We start from the raw sequence: 17,234 nt of genomic DNA on the forward strand, positions 1-17,234 counted from the left end.
GTTAACATTTTGTACTGTCAGTGCTGATGACATTGCTGAATACCTCAGCAAACTTCCATTATAAAGTACTTGCAAGTAATCCCCAAAATTTTAGGCAGATGTGTTTTTTCCGTCACTGGAGCTGACCAACTCAGAGTGAGCGCTCGATGCAGTGGACAACAATGTAACAATGTAGATTATCATATAATAACATAGGAGTATTAAGAATTTGTAGGGCAGCTTGTCTAGTTTAAAAAAAAATAAAACTTGTGGTCACTGAAGTTTACAAAACTGCAGAGTAAAACTGAAGTTAACAGATACTGTCACATTCTGATTCACTGGGCATCATTTTTGTGAAACTGAAAAAATCTGCATGTGCCGTCCTTCCTGCATTTTTGCATCATTGCTTGTGGGAGGAGATACTTTCATACAAGAAGTCTTCTTCCTTTTTCAGACTAACTCAGAAGCTTATATGCAGCTTCAAGTGTCCAAAAGCACATCAGACACTGCAAGCCATAGTGAGAAAAAGCAGGAGTAAGGATCTCATTAGTTGTATAAGTTTTCGTTCCTAAATGCATTTTGGGGAGAAAAAAAATGTAAATTTTGCAGTAGTTTTAAGCATTCACAATCTGTGATTTTATAGTCTCTCTTTTTTGTGTGGTAAACACTGAACAGATGTGATGCGTTTTCATATGTAAGTGTTTGTATTTCTTATTTGTAAAATGAAGTTTGGATGTTGTCTACCAGCGTGCTCAAGCTCTCATTTGGGTTGGGAAGGAAAAAAAAAAAAAATTGCTCTGAATATTACTTTTGAAGGTTTGCCTACCTCAGCATATACTATTGATGTCCCATATAAATACAGTTGTTACAAGTAAGGATTTTGTTTATCCTTTTAAAGGATTATAACAGCCATCTCAGTTTGGCAAAGTATTTAATCAGGGGCTTAATTTCCAGTGGTTTCAGAAGATGAACCCAAACATGTTCCTATTCCAGGTAAAATAGTAGTGACTGCTCCTGTAACTGGACCAGGCATAAGGGAAGAGTACGAGTAGGTGATTAATGCTGTATAATACTGGTGATTGGAATGGGCTGACTCTCTCTATATGTTATAGATAATGGCTATGGCATTTGGGCACCCAGATTAAAGTATCTACCAAAAATACCTTCCCATGCCCTTCAGTCACTCAATCACTCATTAGTCTCAATCACGTATTAGAATGTATTCATAAAGATACCAGCTTCTTAACTTTTAGGTTATTTGCAACATTAATAAAATCTAGTCAACTAATATAATAATATCTTTTTCTGTGTCCTTAAATAATTTTATATTTATTTTAGGAAATACTATTTATCTCTGGGAGTTTTTGCTAGCGCTGCTCCAGGACAAAGCTACATGTCCTAAATATATCAAATGGACTCAAAGAGAGAAGGGCATTTTCAAACTGGTAGATTCCAAGGCTGTGTCCAGGTTGTGGGGAAAACACAAAAACAAACCTGACATGAATTATGAAACAATGGGTAGAGCTCTCAGGTATGTATATTTTTAATAATACACCGTTTTTGTTGTCGTAGTGTTTGCATGCATTAAACGCCTCATCTAATTTTGTTTAACAACAGTAAAGAGTTAGTATGCTGTCAGCTTGGGAAATAGAGAAGTTATTTTAGGAAAACAGATAAGCTAATTAAAAGTAACCTAAAGCCAAAAATCAGTCATCTCCTGTATTGGCTTGGACGTTTTCACTGCTGTTGCAAAAACTGCTTCTTCAAAATCAGCCACAGACGAAGTAAGAAATTGAAGATTCCAAGTGTGGCAAGTATTTATGTAAAATTTGAATGTGCCTTTTCCAAACAATCCTTATTTTAGGTATATTAGAGCTAGTGAAATGATCTCTACCAGTGGGAGGTATGTTTTGGGGAATTTCGGTCTGTGTGTGGTTCTGTGAACTTCTGTGTACAGGCAGCTTAAAAGCTATGTATCTCTGCCTATCAAATTGGGATATTTCTCATACAGAAAAGATTGTGCAAAATAAGCAGACATCCATGAACATGAGTGACTCAAGCTTCAGTCCTTCCTACTGATTGATACTCTGGATGAACAGCTGTATTTTTCTCTTCATTTCCCTTCCTCCCTCACCTTGGTGTCAACACCACCATTTTAAATTGTCCTATTAATTTGTAGCAGTGCTGTCCTGTTCCTTTTGCTTTCTTGTAGTAAAAAGGTCTGTGTGTGCTCATTGGTGAATAAGCATGAATTTGGTAACTAAATAACTGTGTGACTTGGGGAGAATTTGAAGTTAGAGTATTAGTTTATAGCAGACATGGCAAGTCACTGAGTTCTTCTCTTTCTCTGCAGAGATACCTGAAGTTGAAATGAAAAGGCTACAGGAAATACCAGTAGAAAAGAGTCATTTGGGGAACAAAACATACTGTTTAAGTTGAGCGCTCCTTTATAACCAAGAAATTAGGCAGTAATATTTTAAATGAAACCCTAAGCCTCCACATCCATGTTACTGCTTGTCTTGTTGTCTGGGTTTTTTTGTTTTGTTTTTGTTTTTTGGTCAAAAACACTGTGTAACTTGTTGATGTATGTATGCTTTAAACAGATACTATTACCAAAGAGGAATACTGGCTAAAGTAGAAGGTCAACGCCTAGTGTACCAATTTAAAGAAATGCCAAAAGATCTCGTCTATATAGATGATGAGGATGCAAGTCCTAGCACTGAATCGTCCGATTCAACTTTGCTCTCAGCTCCTGTGGCCAGTAGAAACCAGTCGAGCAGATCTAGAGCGTCTGCAAATGTGGGAACAAAGGGAGGATCTACCACAGTTTTAAAAACGGGAAATCCAAAGCCTGCTAAACTTAAGGAGCACGTAGAAGTTGTACAGCAGCAGACACCTGGCTTGACTTCAGAAGTTTTGAGGACAATGCAATCTACGCAGTCAGCATATCCCACTCAGCTTTTTCGGACGGTTCATGTAATGCAGCCATTGCAGTCCCTCACAGAAGGACATGCAGCTGTAACCAGTAATGTTCCAGATGAAACATTAAATCCCTCGGTTCAGAACATAAGGTAAGAAAGCGTAAATAAAATGAATGTATGAATAGTAATAAATTCACTTGGTGATGGCCAGATAGACTAGGTTCTTTGTTACGCTTCAGAAAACTGCTTGTCTCCTAATTCAGTTCTAGTGAAATGACTGCTGCACGAGTGACCTAGGAACTGGGAGTTTTTATATGTTGCAACAGGTACACTCAGGTCTTTTGTGGAGGGAAGCACATCTTTCCTGCAGCATTAGGGCAGAGAAAAGCCTTTACTTTTCTTTAAAATTAGTATTGTCAATTCTATCCTGCAGCACTTGCAGTATTTTCATGACTGCTTTTTCATTAACTGGTGTCTTCAGTGTTGAATTATACATGGTGTACCTATATGTTCCCTTCAAAAAGATTTTTCTCCTTGCTGCTTAATTTTTCTTCTTATAAATTCTTCCATCTCTTTCATCTTATGTATCGTCCCCATTTACAACAGGGGAAAGCTCCGTGCTATCTTCTGTAGCATTTTGCTGCCATTATGAGAGCATCTTCTTCTAATTTTAGAAAACAATTATCAGAATAACCTCGTGAGAGTTTTGTATCTGTAGACTGTTGTGGGGAGACAGTCATACTTCCATGCTTAATTTGTAAGTCAGCTAGCTAGCACTAAAGAGCATTTAAGCATCGTTACTCCTTTGCACCTTCAAGTTGTAAGCAGCATCCTAATTGGAGAGACTTTAAAAGTAATCACTTAAGCCTGGGTTTGCTCTTTTTAGTGTTAGATACTTGCCTGAACTGTTCCCTGACAGCATTTTTGTCTCCACTAACTGCAAAGGATCTAAAATGAACGTTCTTGTAATTTAGTCCCTTCATGGGGATGTTTGAATTGTATGTGATGATTCTGGACCTCAAAGCTGTTTCGTGAAAGCTTCAAAAAATACCGAATTATCAGCATCACTCTTTCTGAGACTTGCTATTTTAAGTTCAATGTTCTAATGTTTATTATTTTGTGATACAAGATGGCAGTAATGCTATTTCCTGCTCCCTCCCTTGTTTGTGCCTTTGAAAATCATATTCAGAGCCAGCGATCAGATCTGGCATTGTATGGCTATCTGAGGTTAGCCATGAATTTTGTCAGCTAGAAATAAGTAATGGCATATTAATCAGATTGAATCATTTTTTGGCTTCCAAAAAATAAGTTTTGCTTTCTCATCTCTGCTAGTAGAGGGATATTATAAAAGCCAATCAATAATTAAAACTCCACTTACCTTAAAAGGAAGAGGGATTAAGGAAAATTCAAAATAGCAAAAGCAGCTATATTTTTAAGCAATGATAACTAAAAAGCCTAGATCAGTCTTCACTGGCAGATGTAATAGAACAAATCAGAAGGGTTTTAGGAGATAATAAAATAGTTGAGGAATCTGAAGATTTTCCTTGTACATATAGAGGATGACAAACCAAGACTTCAGCTTCAGATGACCAAAAAAAAAAAAAGTTGTATTACCTGCTTGTTCCTTGGTGTGAAAAATAGTTTTAAAATTATCCCTGGACTTTCTAGTTTGAATCCTTGTGTTCTTTTAATTTCCTTAAAAAAATTATGAAATGTCCTTATTAGTGCTGCATTATGAGAAATTCACAGACTAATAAAGGTTTGAGGGGAATAAATAAATTAAGCCAAGAAAAGAAAATATCTTTTCATAGTTATACTGATGGGCACTGTAAAAACTGGAAAGAATTACTATTGTAAGTAGACAATAACTGTTTTCATTTGTCCTTTAATTCCAAATGATTTTTAATTTTTGAAACAAAATTGTGTTTTACTGATTATTCTCATCAACTGGAGTTATTTCAAGATGTATGTATGGGAGGGAAAGTTTATATTTGATCAGAAGCTTAGGTAAAGGTTTTTCCCTAAGTATGAAAAATTTAGTAGAATACAGAAAGGGAAAATAAAACCAGTTTTGGAATTTACTTAGAGAATTAAATGATAAAAATCTGTATCAGTGTGGTGTGTCTTTAAATAAGTTTTAAAGCCTACAAAGGAAGCTACTACATACCGTGCAAGCCTATGATTTCGGGGTTGGTGAAAGATTTAATTATCTGTAAGTTGTAAAAAAGTGTCTAGGGTAATGCAGAGAAAGGAAATGAGTAAAGACATAATTGAAGCTATGCAGTACAACTTAAGGCAGGAGAATAATGCTATTAAATATCAGCAGGGAGAGAGCTGAGCAATTTACAGAGTTAAATGGCCCTAGACTAGATCTAGGCTAGATTATGTATCAAAAACAGTATCAACAGTATAAAAAGTTTAACAATGGTAACAACAAATAGAATATCTGTAATAACTACTAAGGAAGGCAGACAAGCAGTCCATCTTCAAATGTGGAAAACTGCATGATGATATTATAACATCCTATTGCATTACAATATTTCGCAATTAGACTGTGGGCATGAGCTAAGGGGAAAAAAGTAGTAGAGATGACACTCGTGTGAAGTTCCAATGAAATAAGAGCATTAAAAACTTAGAATTCTGTATCGCATTGTTTGTAAACTTCTTACGTTAATAACTTAAATGTTTTTCTGTGAAGTCTTCAATTCCACTTTTCCTAGCCATGATGACAAAGAACCTTAGCTAGATCAAGAAAAACAGAGAAGACCCAACCCAAGGTGTTGCTGAGTCCTGTGCAGTCTTTGCCCATCCCAGGACCCCAAAATACCATTTATGGTGGATATATTTCTGTTCAGATACAAAATGCAAATTTCAAATATTTTTGGTGAGGTAGAAAGACACATTTAAAACTTTTTGAAGCATATGTTTTAGGTCTGGTTTATAAAACAACTAAAACAAAGGAATTGCATTTTGGTTTTGTTTGTTCAAGCAGCCATAAATATGTAGCAGTTGTATGAGACTGTGTACATGTTCTACATTGCCTCAGGGGAGCTTCCGTAAAGGACAAAAGGAACGGTCTGTTGGATTTTAAAATATACAGCAGGTTTGGTTCCCATTACAGAATAAGGGCTGACCAACCTTCTGATGTATGAACACCATAGGATTGTGTTTGAAGGAACTGTATGGTCGTTTTTTAAGGAAGCATGAGGAACAATAGCAATATTGGAATATGCTAGTTGCTGTTGAGAGGCAGAGGCATGTTGTTGGACAAGGTCATTTGGGAGAAAAGGCAAGCCAGGTCTGGGAAACGTTCCTTAGGAGAAGTTTCTTTCTGACGCCTGCTGGGTAGCGGTTGGGCTCTGCCTTGAAGCATGAATGTCTTGGTCCCATATAATTTCTTATGTAATGTAACTTCTAAAGCTTCATTCATATAAATGTTCACCCCTCTTCTTCATGGTAATATTTTTCCCTCTGCAGTAGTTTCCTTCCATAGTGTTGCAAGGGGAAAAAAAGTCATGCGATTGACCTATTATAGAAAAAATATCGAGGGTTTTTGAGGTTAGAACAATTAGCTTCTTAACACTTACCATATCCTTCAGGGAAGAAGTCCAAACAGGCATGTTTTATGTTAAGGAACTTATTAAAAGAATCATATTTGAGGAATGCTAGGAAAGGTGTTTTGTGTCAATATCAATATTGCTTTCTCTGTAAGGTGGCGTTGCCTGGTAAAGTCCTCTCCCTAGAGCATTGCTGGGAGTCTTCGGCACCCATTCTTCCAGGGCCTCTTTGTGCTTTTTAAAGAAATTGTAAATAGGAATGACGATGGAAATCAGGGAATCCATATTCTTTGCAATACAGACAATGGCTTAATTTATAACTGCACAAAGCTTGTATAGTTTTGTGTGATTTCAGTGGAGAGTAGCATCCTATACCTGCTTTGCAGTGGTCCTGCATGTAGCAGGTACCTGCCAGAGACATGGGGCCGATGAGTTCTGTCCTTAGCTATAGCTTCTCTCTTGTTGTAATCAAGTTTTGTATTAAAGTAACTGCAGGCTAGAACGGTACCTTGAGAAGATGATACTCTTTAGCTGTCCATAGGCTGTTATTTGCAAAGCACTACTTTGGTTTACACTCTGAAATCTCATGGGTTGGTTTAAAGAAAGGTCTTGTCTTTATAGATGGCTTTTGAGGGGCATTTTATACCACTTTTGGTGCTGCTATATGCAGGAGACAAGGAGAATGTTGTTGGCCAGGGGAGGGCGGCAGGAGCCAGGCAGGACCAGGTCTTGCAGACTGGACATGACATGTAGTAGTCCAGACAGGAATATTCAGAATTGCAAAAGTGCTGTGTGTGAGGACATCACCTGCTGCTCTTCTGGAGGCCTAACTGTGCTCTGGTTCAGTGCATGCAAGTGAAGTTACTGACGTTTCCGATCCTGTAATTGCAAGCTGAATTTGGCACAGTGTGATTCCAGTGATAAGACAGAAATATAAAGGTCTCTCCAGATGACTATTCTATTTCTAATTTTTTTCCAGTGAGCTGGTTTTCATTAACAAAAAAAAAAAAAGTCTCTTTGAATTCATTGCTTGTAAAATTGTTTTTTCTTCTTTTTAACTTTTTTCACTTTTTTTTACTTGCACAGGTTAACCAAATTTCTGGTCTACACAGGTATTTTATCAGAGTAATTTGAGTTCTGCCTTGGAATTGGTGTCACTACAATAGGCTTGGGATTCAGCTCCATATTTATAGAGTCCTTCTGAGCCTAGAGGGTATCCATTTTTTTATTCTAGAAAGTGCAAGTCTCCTGTAAGGCCTCTGTCATGAGCAGTCTGGGACATCCTACAGAGAGCTCTAAGGTGCTTATGTTTAGGCAGTTGAATCGCACCCTTGAATAACCAGTGGCCTGGATGCAGACACTATTTGTTTACCTTTAATATAGAGTAGTAGTGATTTAAGATGGAGCGTCTTTTACATAGTGGAAAGATCTTATGTTACTAACAGTTCAGAAAGGATAATTTTTGTGAACTTGTAGTAATTTAAAGTTAAATGTGTGCCTACTTACTTCTTACTGACTGTATGGGACATAGCTCAATTTTCTAGCTGACAGCTCTGTATACTAAGAAATTTTGAATTAGTTAGCTGTCAAGAGTTGCTGTGCAATTCTTTAGCAAACTTCAGGTTTTAAATAGTTTGATTCTCTTCTGTATTTTCAAGTTGTCTTTGTGATAGTTTGGACTGAGCACGTCATAAGACCAGTATCTTGATTCTGTTCTGTAGCTGAGGAAAAACTACAGATCACAGAGGACCAATGGGGCGTTCTATGTTCACTTTGAACTGGGGAACTACTGCATGATGGCTCACCCACAGTTTCCATCTTAACCTTTTTGCAACCTTTGAGGTAGAAAATATTGCAGTAATTCGTCCTGAAGCTGACACAAGTGTGGACCACAGCAGCAAGATCCTCATTTCAGAGGAGAAGGATCTAGCTGAAGGTGAATCATGTTTTTTTTTTTCCTCTCTGTCCGAGAGCCTTCAGTGCAAGAAGAGTGATGAAGTCAACAATATGCCAATATAGTGGATTGCCCTGATAACCAGAGGGAATTACCTGAGTGTCATGTCTGCCCCAAGCACACATGTATGCTTTCTGCTATTGTCCCATAGCCAGGTGGTAAACATGACTATGTCCAGGCTATGATATAAGCTAACTGTTGGCGATACAACTGCAGCTATTCTGATGCTGAAAGATACACAGATTTGTCTAATGTGCATTTATCAATACAGCTGGCATTTCATTTGAAGTATTTTCTTCATCTTGTGTCAAGTATAGACATTAACTTGTGTAAGCCATGCAGTGAATGTCACTGTTATGATCTGTAATAATTTGCATCCCATCTATATACCCTTTGCTTATGCATGCATAGCCACACAGACACAGGGAAACAGTCTGGCACTGTTCTACACAGATTTTGCATTAACCATTTGCTTTCTTATATTCAGTGCTTTTTCCCTGACTAAGGAAGAGATTCAAATCTGCATGACATCAGCAGTTGTTGTAGCTCAGGACTCCTCTGTCATTCTTGCAGGTATGCTGAATAAAAGCTATCACGAATGACAGTCTTGGTAGGGCTCTCTGGGACTAGGGGGAGAACATGAACAACGTCAGCCAAATACGAGGCCTGCTGAGGACTCCAGGAGATCAGCAGCATCTCCTGACCCATGTGGAAGGCCCTTCTTTGGTTAACGAACATCAGCGCAGATGCTTTGCCTGTTTGCAGTTCAGTGGAAGACTTCTGAGTGCAGCAAGTTGGCATCTTTATGCTCCAAAGAAAAGGCTGAACTAGAAGCTCTCTTAAGACACTGGCTAGCAAACACTGTTGGATCTCACCACTGCTTGAGCCTTCCCCACGGGGAGGGAGCAGAGGAGTTGTTGGGAAGAGTTGATCTTTGTGCTCTTTTAAGTGATGGCTGCACTGCATCCCAAGTTTGAGGATGATGAGGAAAATGCCCTTCCTGAGGAAGGTATTGGTCAAAACTAGGCTGATGTGATCTCGGCTTCTATAAGAAGCACTCATTTAGCTTACAAGGGGATGCATTTCTCAGGACACTGTTATGATAGGATCAGCTCCTATCAAGTAAAAGACTTTTTTTATAACTTTCCGTTTTGATTTGATTTTCGTGCAGCTGAGAAGCGGTCTTTACTGGGTTTCTGAATTAATTTCTGTAGTAGGTAGGAACAAGGCAGGAGGGACTTAGAATCATCTAGACCAATTCACTTTGTTTCTGCACAGTAAGAAACTATCTGCAAGGGCTATCTTTAGATCTATTTGTCACTGTGGAAAGAGGTGGGGTTTCTGCAGCTTTCTATAAGTAGCACAGGTTAAGAGTCTTTTTTCAGGCGACTGTGTGGTTATGTAAAATTGTGGAAAGAGGGCTCTGTAGACCCTGTGGGTCAGTAAAAAGGACACCAGGCTTGAGTTGAGTCCTCTGTCTCCATCCTCATGACATAACAAATTATCTTGTCTGGACAAAGAGCTAGACAAGAACAGGCAAGTTCTATCCTCCCTTAGGAGGAGGCTATATGAAGATTTTTGCGTTAAAACATCAAGTATCTTTCTACATCTTGTGGGCATCTATAGTTAGACTGGTTAGCAGCTCCTTCCTATACACAAGTCTTGCACTGTAAAATGACTATGGTTGTGATATGTTAGGGTGAAGTATTTACAGTCTTGCTGGCAACTCTTTGAGGATCAGATAAACGAGTGCAGTTGTGGTTTGCAGTGCCGGTAGAGCTCCTGTGTTGCATATTTGGCCGATACTTCCTAAATTCACTCAAGAGATTGCCTCTTGACTCAGGCATTTGAAGTGGTTCTGACTAGCACACCCCACCCCTTCACCTCCCTTGCACTTCTTAGGTTGATTGAATGAGCTGCTTGTAACCAGTTATTTGAACGAATTGGGAAAGTCCCTGGAATTTGCCCATTTATGTCTAGGCCAACTTTTCCCCTATAGCTGTAGGTTGAATAATAGGTATGTTGGTGAAGGAAATTTCCTTTTGTTACCTCTCTCTATGTATTTCTTAATATTGCCTTGTTTCATTTGCTTGTTGTGCTGTGAAATGTTTTGTTTACCTTGGCTTGTAGCTTTAATTTTTTTGTATTTTTTCTCATCTTTTCTCCACTTCAGAAGCTTTGCAAATAAATTACCATGAATAAACTTGCTTTTCCTACCTGTCAGTTAGTGTTTGCTTTATCATTATTCACCTCACGATGAACTAATGTGATGTTGCACAGCTCTAGACTATTAATGGTACCAAATAAACCAAGAAATAGATTTTTATCATTTTCTACCAGGCTAAAATGACTTCAGAATTTTTGTCATTCTTTTCCCAGTAGTAACCAGACTGTTTAGTGGCAGCATTTCCTTTTCATCATTATTGCTTAATGTTGTTCTTTTTGGAACTTCAAGAGGAACTTTTAAAGTAATACTCAACAAATTTGTAGCTTTGACTAGGAAGAGTGTTAGTGAACTGACAGTGCAATTCAGAAGTATAGCAAAATATACATTTAAAAGCACCTAAAATAATCTAGCCCAGTATTAACAAGCTATCTTGAGTTGCATATATCTTTTTTTTTTTGGTAAAACAAACATAAAAAGATTAACCAAGGAATACCTATATATTAACCTATATATTTTTTCAGTGATATTCAAGGGAAATAATCTGAGCAGCTAGATTTCAGTTCATGAACAGACACAGTTGTCTTAGTGTTACCAATTGAGTCAAAATTTCTGCTTGACTTCTACTGCAAATGACAACACATTTATGGTGCTGTATGCAACTTAATCCTGTGCTTGAACACTCATCTGCCACATGCCTTCCCCCGAGCAAGTATACACCATATGTGTTTTGACTGAGGGACAAAATGAAGCATCTGGAATAAAATATTACTCACAGTATGATGTTTAGGTACAGGTCTTGCTTTTGTGAGAAATAAAATGGTTTAACATCAACACACAAATGATTATTACTGCATGCTGAGTCAAATACTTTGGTTCAGTGCTCTCAGAGCTATTGCTCCCAGGGCTGTGCAGAATGCTCTCTGCATTGATTACATCCAGTTCTTATTTTTGAGGTTGTTTGCAGCCACAACTGCTAGAGGCATTTATTTTTATTATTTTATTTTTAAACAAAACAGCTAAAGGGCAAGAGGGTAGCTTCAAAGTAATACTTGCACAGTATACTAGGACAGGCTGGCAGCTTCAGCTGCTGCTTTTCAAAGTTGCAACTATTCAGTTGGTGCTAATCCTTCAGGCACAAATATGTTGTCTCATGGATTAAGGAGTTGCCTCAGTACCCACTCTCTTACTCGGATACTTTTAAGGCTTTTCTGAGGGCAAGTGTCAACTGTCTTTCTTCCTTAGCTGGTCCTATGGACTTTCATGGGTTGTTTTAACTGTATCTGTGTGACATTTTGATTTTACTGCAATTTTGTTTAACTGTAGATAGTTCATGTTATTTAAAAAAAGCTAGTGGACACCCTTCTGCAGTTACACATGGACATTTGTGTGTGTTTGTTTTTTCTGTCAAACTCCAAGGGGAAATATTTATATTTAAAAAGAAATATATAGGTCTGAAAACCCTTAGCAGACCTGCTGACTCTGGTGCTGTCACTCTGAGCCTTGCACTGTAAGTTCCATTGCTTGTATTTCCTGTGCAGCACCTATTTCAGCCTGGTGCATGAAATCCAGAAGTTGGAGAGAAAGAAGTGGTCGCTCCACAGCTGGTGCTTCCCAGCCAGCCCATTTCCATGAGCATTTCTCTTGGCCTCTCTCCACTGTCGTGTGACCCAGGAGCTCAAGACTGTGCCCGTCAGCAGTCCCTCTGCACTCTAGTGTCAGACACATTGACACTAGATGTGTCAGCTTTTGCATCCCAGCTATATGGTCTTTCTATGTGACTTGCAAGGGAGCCTCATGGGCTAGTATTTGGATTTGTTTTGCTATAGAGACATTCCTGGATACTGCTGACTTCTCTTCTTTCTTATGAGGAGAAAGCTACAGATAAGGGATTCTGTTTCTTATATTATTAAGCCCACATAGGAGGTGGGAAGTGTCGCCTGTAGTAGGAACTGGCTGCTGGAGGATGCTAAGGAAGGGGAAGCTGATGTGCTCTGAGCTTAATACCAGCTGGGTTACTGGAGTTGTTTTTGCTGGGGGAATCTTTGGAGGTTAGAGAAAGGCCTTCCCCAGAGGACCGAGCTGAGACCTGGGAAGGCTTCTACAAGTGTTACTTCACTCGCCTCTGCTGCTGTGTTGTGGAAGAGGGGAGTAGAGCTCCCCGTGCTATTGGAGTATCTGCCTCCACATTGCCCCTAGTTTCAGCATCAATTAAGTCCTGCCCACTTTGGTAAGCTTTTTGTTGCAATCATGACAGCAAGAACATGGTTTTTGAATGGAAGTTTTGATTATGCTGAGTCTGATCTTGCTGGCCGGTAGCAAAACTCTGGCAAGTAGGATTTCACAGAGCTGTAAAAGTTGGTACCAGTTGGGCTATAGAAAGGAGGACATTGAATGATAGATAGATAGTAGGCAACTCTCATAGTGTAGCTGAGAATCAAACTTACAGAAGGGAGAGCGTGCTGTATTGCGCATGGACTTAAAAGCAGAAATATTGAAGGTAAGTGTCTTTCAATTTAAAATGATTTCAACAGAGGTAGAAATAAGCTAGGAGGAGACAATTATGTTTATCTTCACTTGTTTTCTTTAACATACTTGACACTATGAGTGAGAGGTTAAGACTGAAAAAGCAGAGGAAGATTGGCAGGAAAAAACACTGAAGCAAAGCAGGAAGGTCAGAGAGAACTTTGCAGGACAGAGAAAAGGAGAGAAAAAAATTGTCAGGGACAGTGTGGCATGATGGGTTGGAGCAAACGGCCAAATAGCAGAGAGGAAACAAAATTTAACAAAGCTGATTTAGAGAGGGGGGAAAAAGTGATGGAGACTCAGGACTGTAAAAAGTAAATGTGGAGTAAACCATTCTCAGAAATTGTAGGTTTAAAAATAAACATGGCACTGCAAAATTACCATGATTTATAAGGTGCTAAAAATAAAGGTGCAAAGGGAATGAGAAATAGCAATATAAATACTGTGGGAACAGTGTAGAAGTGGTTTCCCTTCCCTCCCTTCTTCCCTCCCCTGGAAATCATTCACTTCACCAGGAGTGTGGGGTTTCTTTGTGTGTGCATGTGTGTGTGTGTTTGGGTTTTTGTTGTTGTTGTTGTTGTTTTTTAACATAGCTATGTTGCAGGACTGAAGTGCATGTGCTTCAGCCACGTTTCTAAATCACCGTTTTCCATTGTGTACTTCAGTGATATGGCTGTTAATCTTCTAACTTTGTCCTCTCAGCTGTACCTATATCGAAAGTAATACTGTACCCAGGTCTGTCAGCCTGAAATTGATGGAATCATTCCTAATTTAAACTTCTTCTGGGGGCAGATTCTGGTCGCTTGATTTACCCGTAGGAGTGTGTAAGCCTGGCAGACAGAGGGAGAGCTGTGTGTCCTGGGAGTCTGAGAAGGTCCTGATGACACTCACCATTACTGTGCAGATGCTTGTGCGTATAGTTACACACGTACATGGATGGTAGGAGAATTGAGGCCTGATTTACGATTTAATTCAGCCGGGTACCTTGTGAAATGAATGGTCCTTGTGTAGGGTTTGTTGATGCCTGAGATGGGGATATTGCATTTGATTCCCAGGTTTCTTCATGAAATACTGAATATCTCAAAGACAGACCATTGCTTTGGGAAATGTGTTACTGATTTAGGGGGGGGTTGTTTTATTAGGAGAGTGTTTCCCTTTTTGGAATCCTTAGAAAAATAATTGAATGCTTGTGATGCCAAGTGATTTTTTTTAATAGTAAAATTATTTTTAAACACTCTCAGTGGAAGTATTCTGACCCTGCACTCTTCTCTAATCTGAATAGGACTTTACAGACTCCAACCCAGGTTCCAGTGGTGGTTTCTCCTGGAAATCAGCAGCTGCATACTGTAACACTCCAGACAGTGCCTCTGACTACCGTGATAGCCAGCACAGATCCAGCCTCAGCGACAACGCCCCAAAAATTTATTTTACAAGCCATTCCTACTTCACAAGCCATGACAGTTCTTAAAGAAAATGTCATGCTACAGTCTCAGAAGCCAGTCTCTCCTCCTTCATCAATCGTGCTGAGCCCGGCGCAAGTTCAGCAGGTTCTCACCAGCAGTGTGCAGACAATTTGCAATGGAACAGTCAACATGGCTTCATCTCCATCCTTCAGTGCCACTACCCCAGTGGTAACTTTTTCACCTAGCAGTTCGCAGATGGTAGCTCATCCGTCGGGCACAGTGATCACTTCAGTTATTAAAGCACCAGAAACTAAGCAGATTGGTGTACAAGGAGCGGTAAAAGAAGACGACAGTGATGAATTAGATGATACTGAGCAGTCAGAGCAGAGAATCCAGCAGCAACCTTTTGTGATGGTAGTATCCAGTTCAAATGGTTTCCCATCTAATGTGCAAGTGAAGCAAGAAAATGAGCCATTGGAACCCAGTTCATATAAATAAATTAAAAAAAAAAAAGACCCTGTGGATGATTATTTTCATAAATGTGATGTGACCTTTTCAGTTATGTATATATGATTTGATTCTGAAGCAGATGTTACAAAGCTACTTAATTTCTGCAGTTAATTGGTAGAATTCATGCTTTAGAATGGGTTTTGATTTTCTGTTAATTGCTAAATGTTACCATATAAATAAAATTACATATTACTCATGTTTCAAAATACAGGCATGAAGGAACATGCTTTTTTTATGCTATGAAGACTTTCTCTTGCGGTTTTTGGCCAAAGTTCCAAACTTCTTACATATTTGTATGTTTTCAGTCTGTTGCTAATTTACATTGCAATAACATTATTATAACCTTTTCTGTTTAATCCGTACATGTATCACTTAACTTTTGAAGCAGCAGTTACTTTTACTTTTGATGGGACATTTTCATTCCATGTGTATGAATTTTTTATGATCAAGTGTATCTATTTCATACCAGTGAATTACATCAGATTTAGACTTTGAATAATGGACAGTGATAACCAGGTATCCTCTTGTTGCGTTTTTTGCAACACACGCTCTCGTGTGTGCAAAATTAAATATACACTCCTATTGAGAGTACACAAAACATTTATTCCAGTAATGGACAATGCCAGGTCTATATTTTATATGAAAACATCAGATATATTTAATTACAGAAACTAATGGCATCACTACAGGTGCAAATGTTTCATGCCATTTTGTGACTATGAATTTTAACAATTTTGCTTTCTACTTCAGATTATTTTGTAAGGGGGGGAGGGAAATGAAATATACACAATTTATGCAGGTGTTCTGAGATTAGTACTGCTAAGAGTTCTTTTTTGATTGTAAATAATGTACATTCAATGTCACAAGGAAGTTTTTCAGCTAATTTGTTTCCATACAAATTTTTGATAGATGCAAATAAGATCATTATGTTTAGAGGTCTAATGTTATATGTATTCATATTACAGAGTGAATTTGTATTTAAAAGACAAATTTTTAAATATGGATCCCTTTGAACCTTGGGTCCTTGTCTTTTGTATTTTTAATTGGTTTATTATGAAAATAAATCAAATGGAAAAACACTTTTCTGTATTTACTCTGAAATGTTTTTATATGAATACAATGTTTTGATGATGATTATAAATCTCCAAAAGACACTGAGAAACAGGACAACATGATTAATCAATGTGGGCCTGTGGTGAAACATGAGCAAGTGAGCACTTTGTGAATCACTGCTGAACTCAGACTGGACTGCACCAACATGCTGTGTGTCTGAGCTTGCGATGGCACTGTTGCCTTTCAGGGAACAGTACTGTACCTTTTCATAGCTCAAATGAAAGTTGAGCTAAGGCCAGGACTTGGACTTCAGCTTCTTTTCTGTCACTTCCCAGTAAGTTATAAACAAACAACCCCAAAAATTCAGCATAATTCTGGGGTGCCATTTATCGCAAAGGTCCTTGTAGCTTATATAACACTACTGAAGGCCCAAACTACTACATGGCCAAAACCTAGCATATTGCAAAATGTTTCAGGAGAATGTGGATTATAAATGAACATGATGCCTAGTAAGATTAGTTGAATGCAGAATTAAAAGAAACACCACTTTCTGTAACTGAATTTATCTAGGAGTTTTTTTGATTCCTTCCTAAGGTTAAAATTAAATAAAAACAGAAGAATACTAAAAAAACCTGATGGTAACAGAACTGTGCTAGAGATAGTTTGATCTAGCTGAGTAGAAGTAACTCTTAAAAACTGTACCTAACAAGCAGTTCTCTGCCACAGCTGCCCTGTTTCTTGGTGGTTAAAACTGCCTTGTTTAGTTGGATGAGTGGCTTTTTTTCCTCTTACTCCCCTGCAGTTAGGCTTTGACTTACAAATCCATGCATCTCACCCCATTTTCAGAGACTGGCAATACACAAACTGAAGTGACTGATGCCAAGTAACTGGTGGTTGTTTGTCTGGCAGCATTCCTTGCAACTAGGGAACTCAAGTATTAGAATTGCACCCTCCACTTGAAGAGCTCTTGTGTTGTAGAAGTGCAGTCCTAATATTTTTTGTTACTTTCATCTTAATGAAAAAAGCACAGGCAATATTACTAGAAACGTGGATAACCATTGTAAAAATATGATACAGTTCTTATCTTGAGGGCTTTATATTTCAAATTGACAAAAAGCATTGGGGAGGGAAGATACTTTTAGAATTAGATTGCAAAACAGGGATTTT

At 38.4% G+C, this 17,234-nt stretch overlaps 1 protein-coding gene across 7 annotated transcripts in view; it reads left to right on the top strand.

Annotated features, from left to right (window-relative positions):
* The window catches only part of ELF1 (E74 like ETS transcription factor 1), a 92,704-nt gene extending 76,610 nt beyond the window's left edge, over positions 1 to 16,094 (top strand). For all 7 annotated transcript variants that reach the window (XM_067292534.1, XM_067292561.1, XM_067292546.1 and 4 more), the window contains 3 exons: positions 1,318 to 1,510; positions 2,583 to 3,050; positions 14,384 to 16,094. In XM_067292534.1, the coding sequence (XP_067148635.1) occupies positions 1,318 to 1,510; positions 2,583 to 3,050; positions 14,384 to 15,002 (1,280 nt within the window). In that variant the 3' untranslated portion in view covers positions 15,003 to 16,094. The remainder of the gene's footprint in view (positions 1 to 1,317; positions 1,511 to 2,582; positions 3,051 to 14,383) is intronic.
* The last annotated feature ends 1,140 nt before the right edge of the window (positions 16,095 to 17,234 follow it).

Source organism: Apteryx mantelli, chromosome 1 (assembly GCF_036417845.1).
Source record: "Apteryx mantelli isolate bAptMan1 chromosome 1, bAptMan1.hap1, whole genome shotgun sequence".
NCBI classification, from domain to species: Eukaryota; Metazoa; Chordata; class Aves; order Apterygiformes; family Apterygidae; genus Apteryx; species Apteryx mantelli.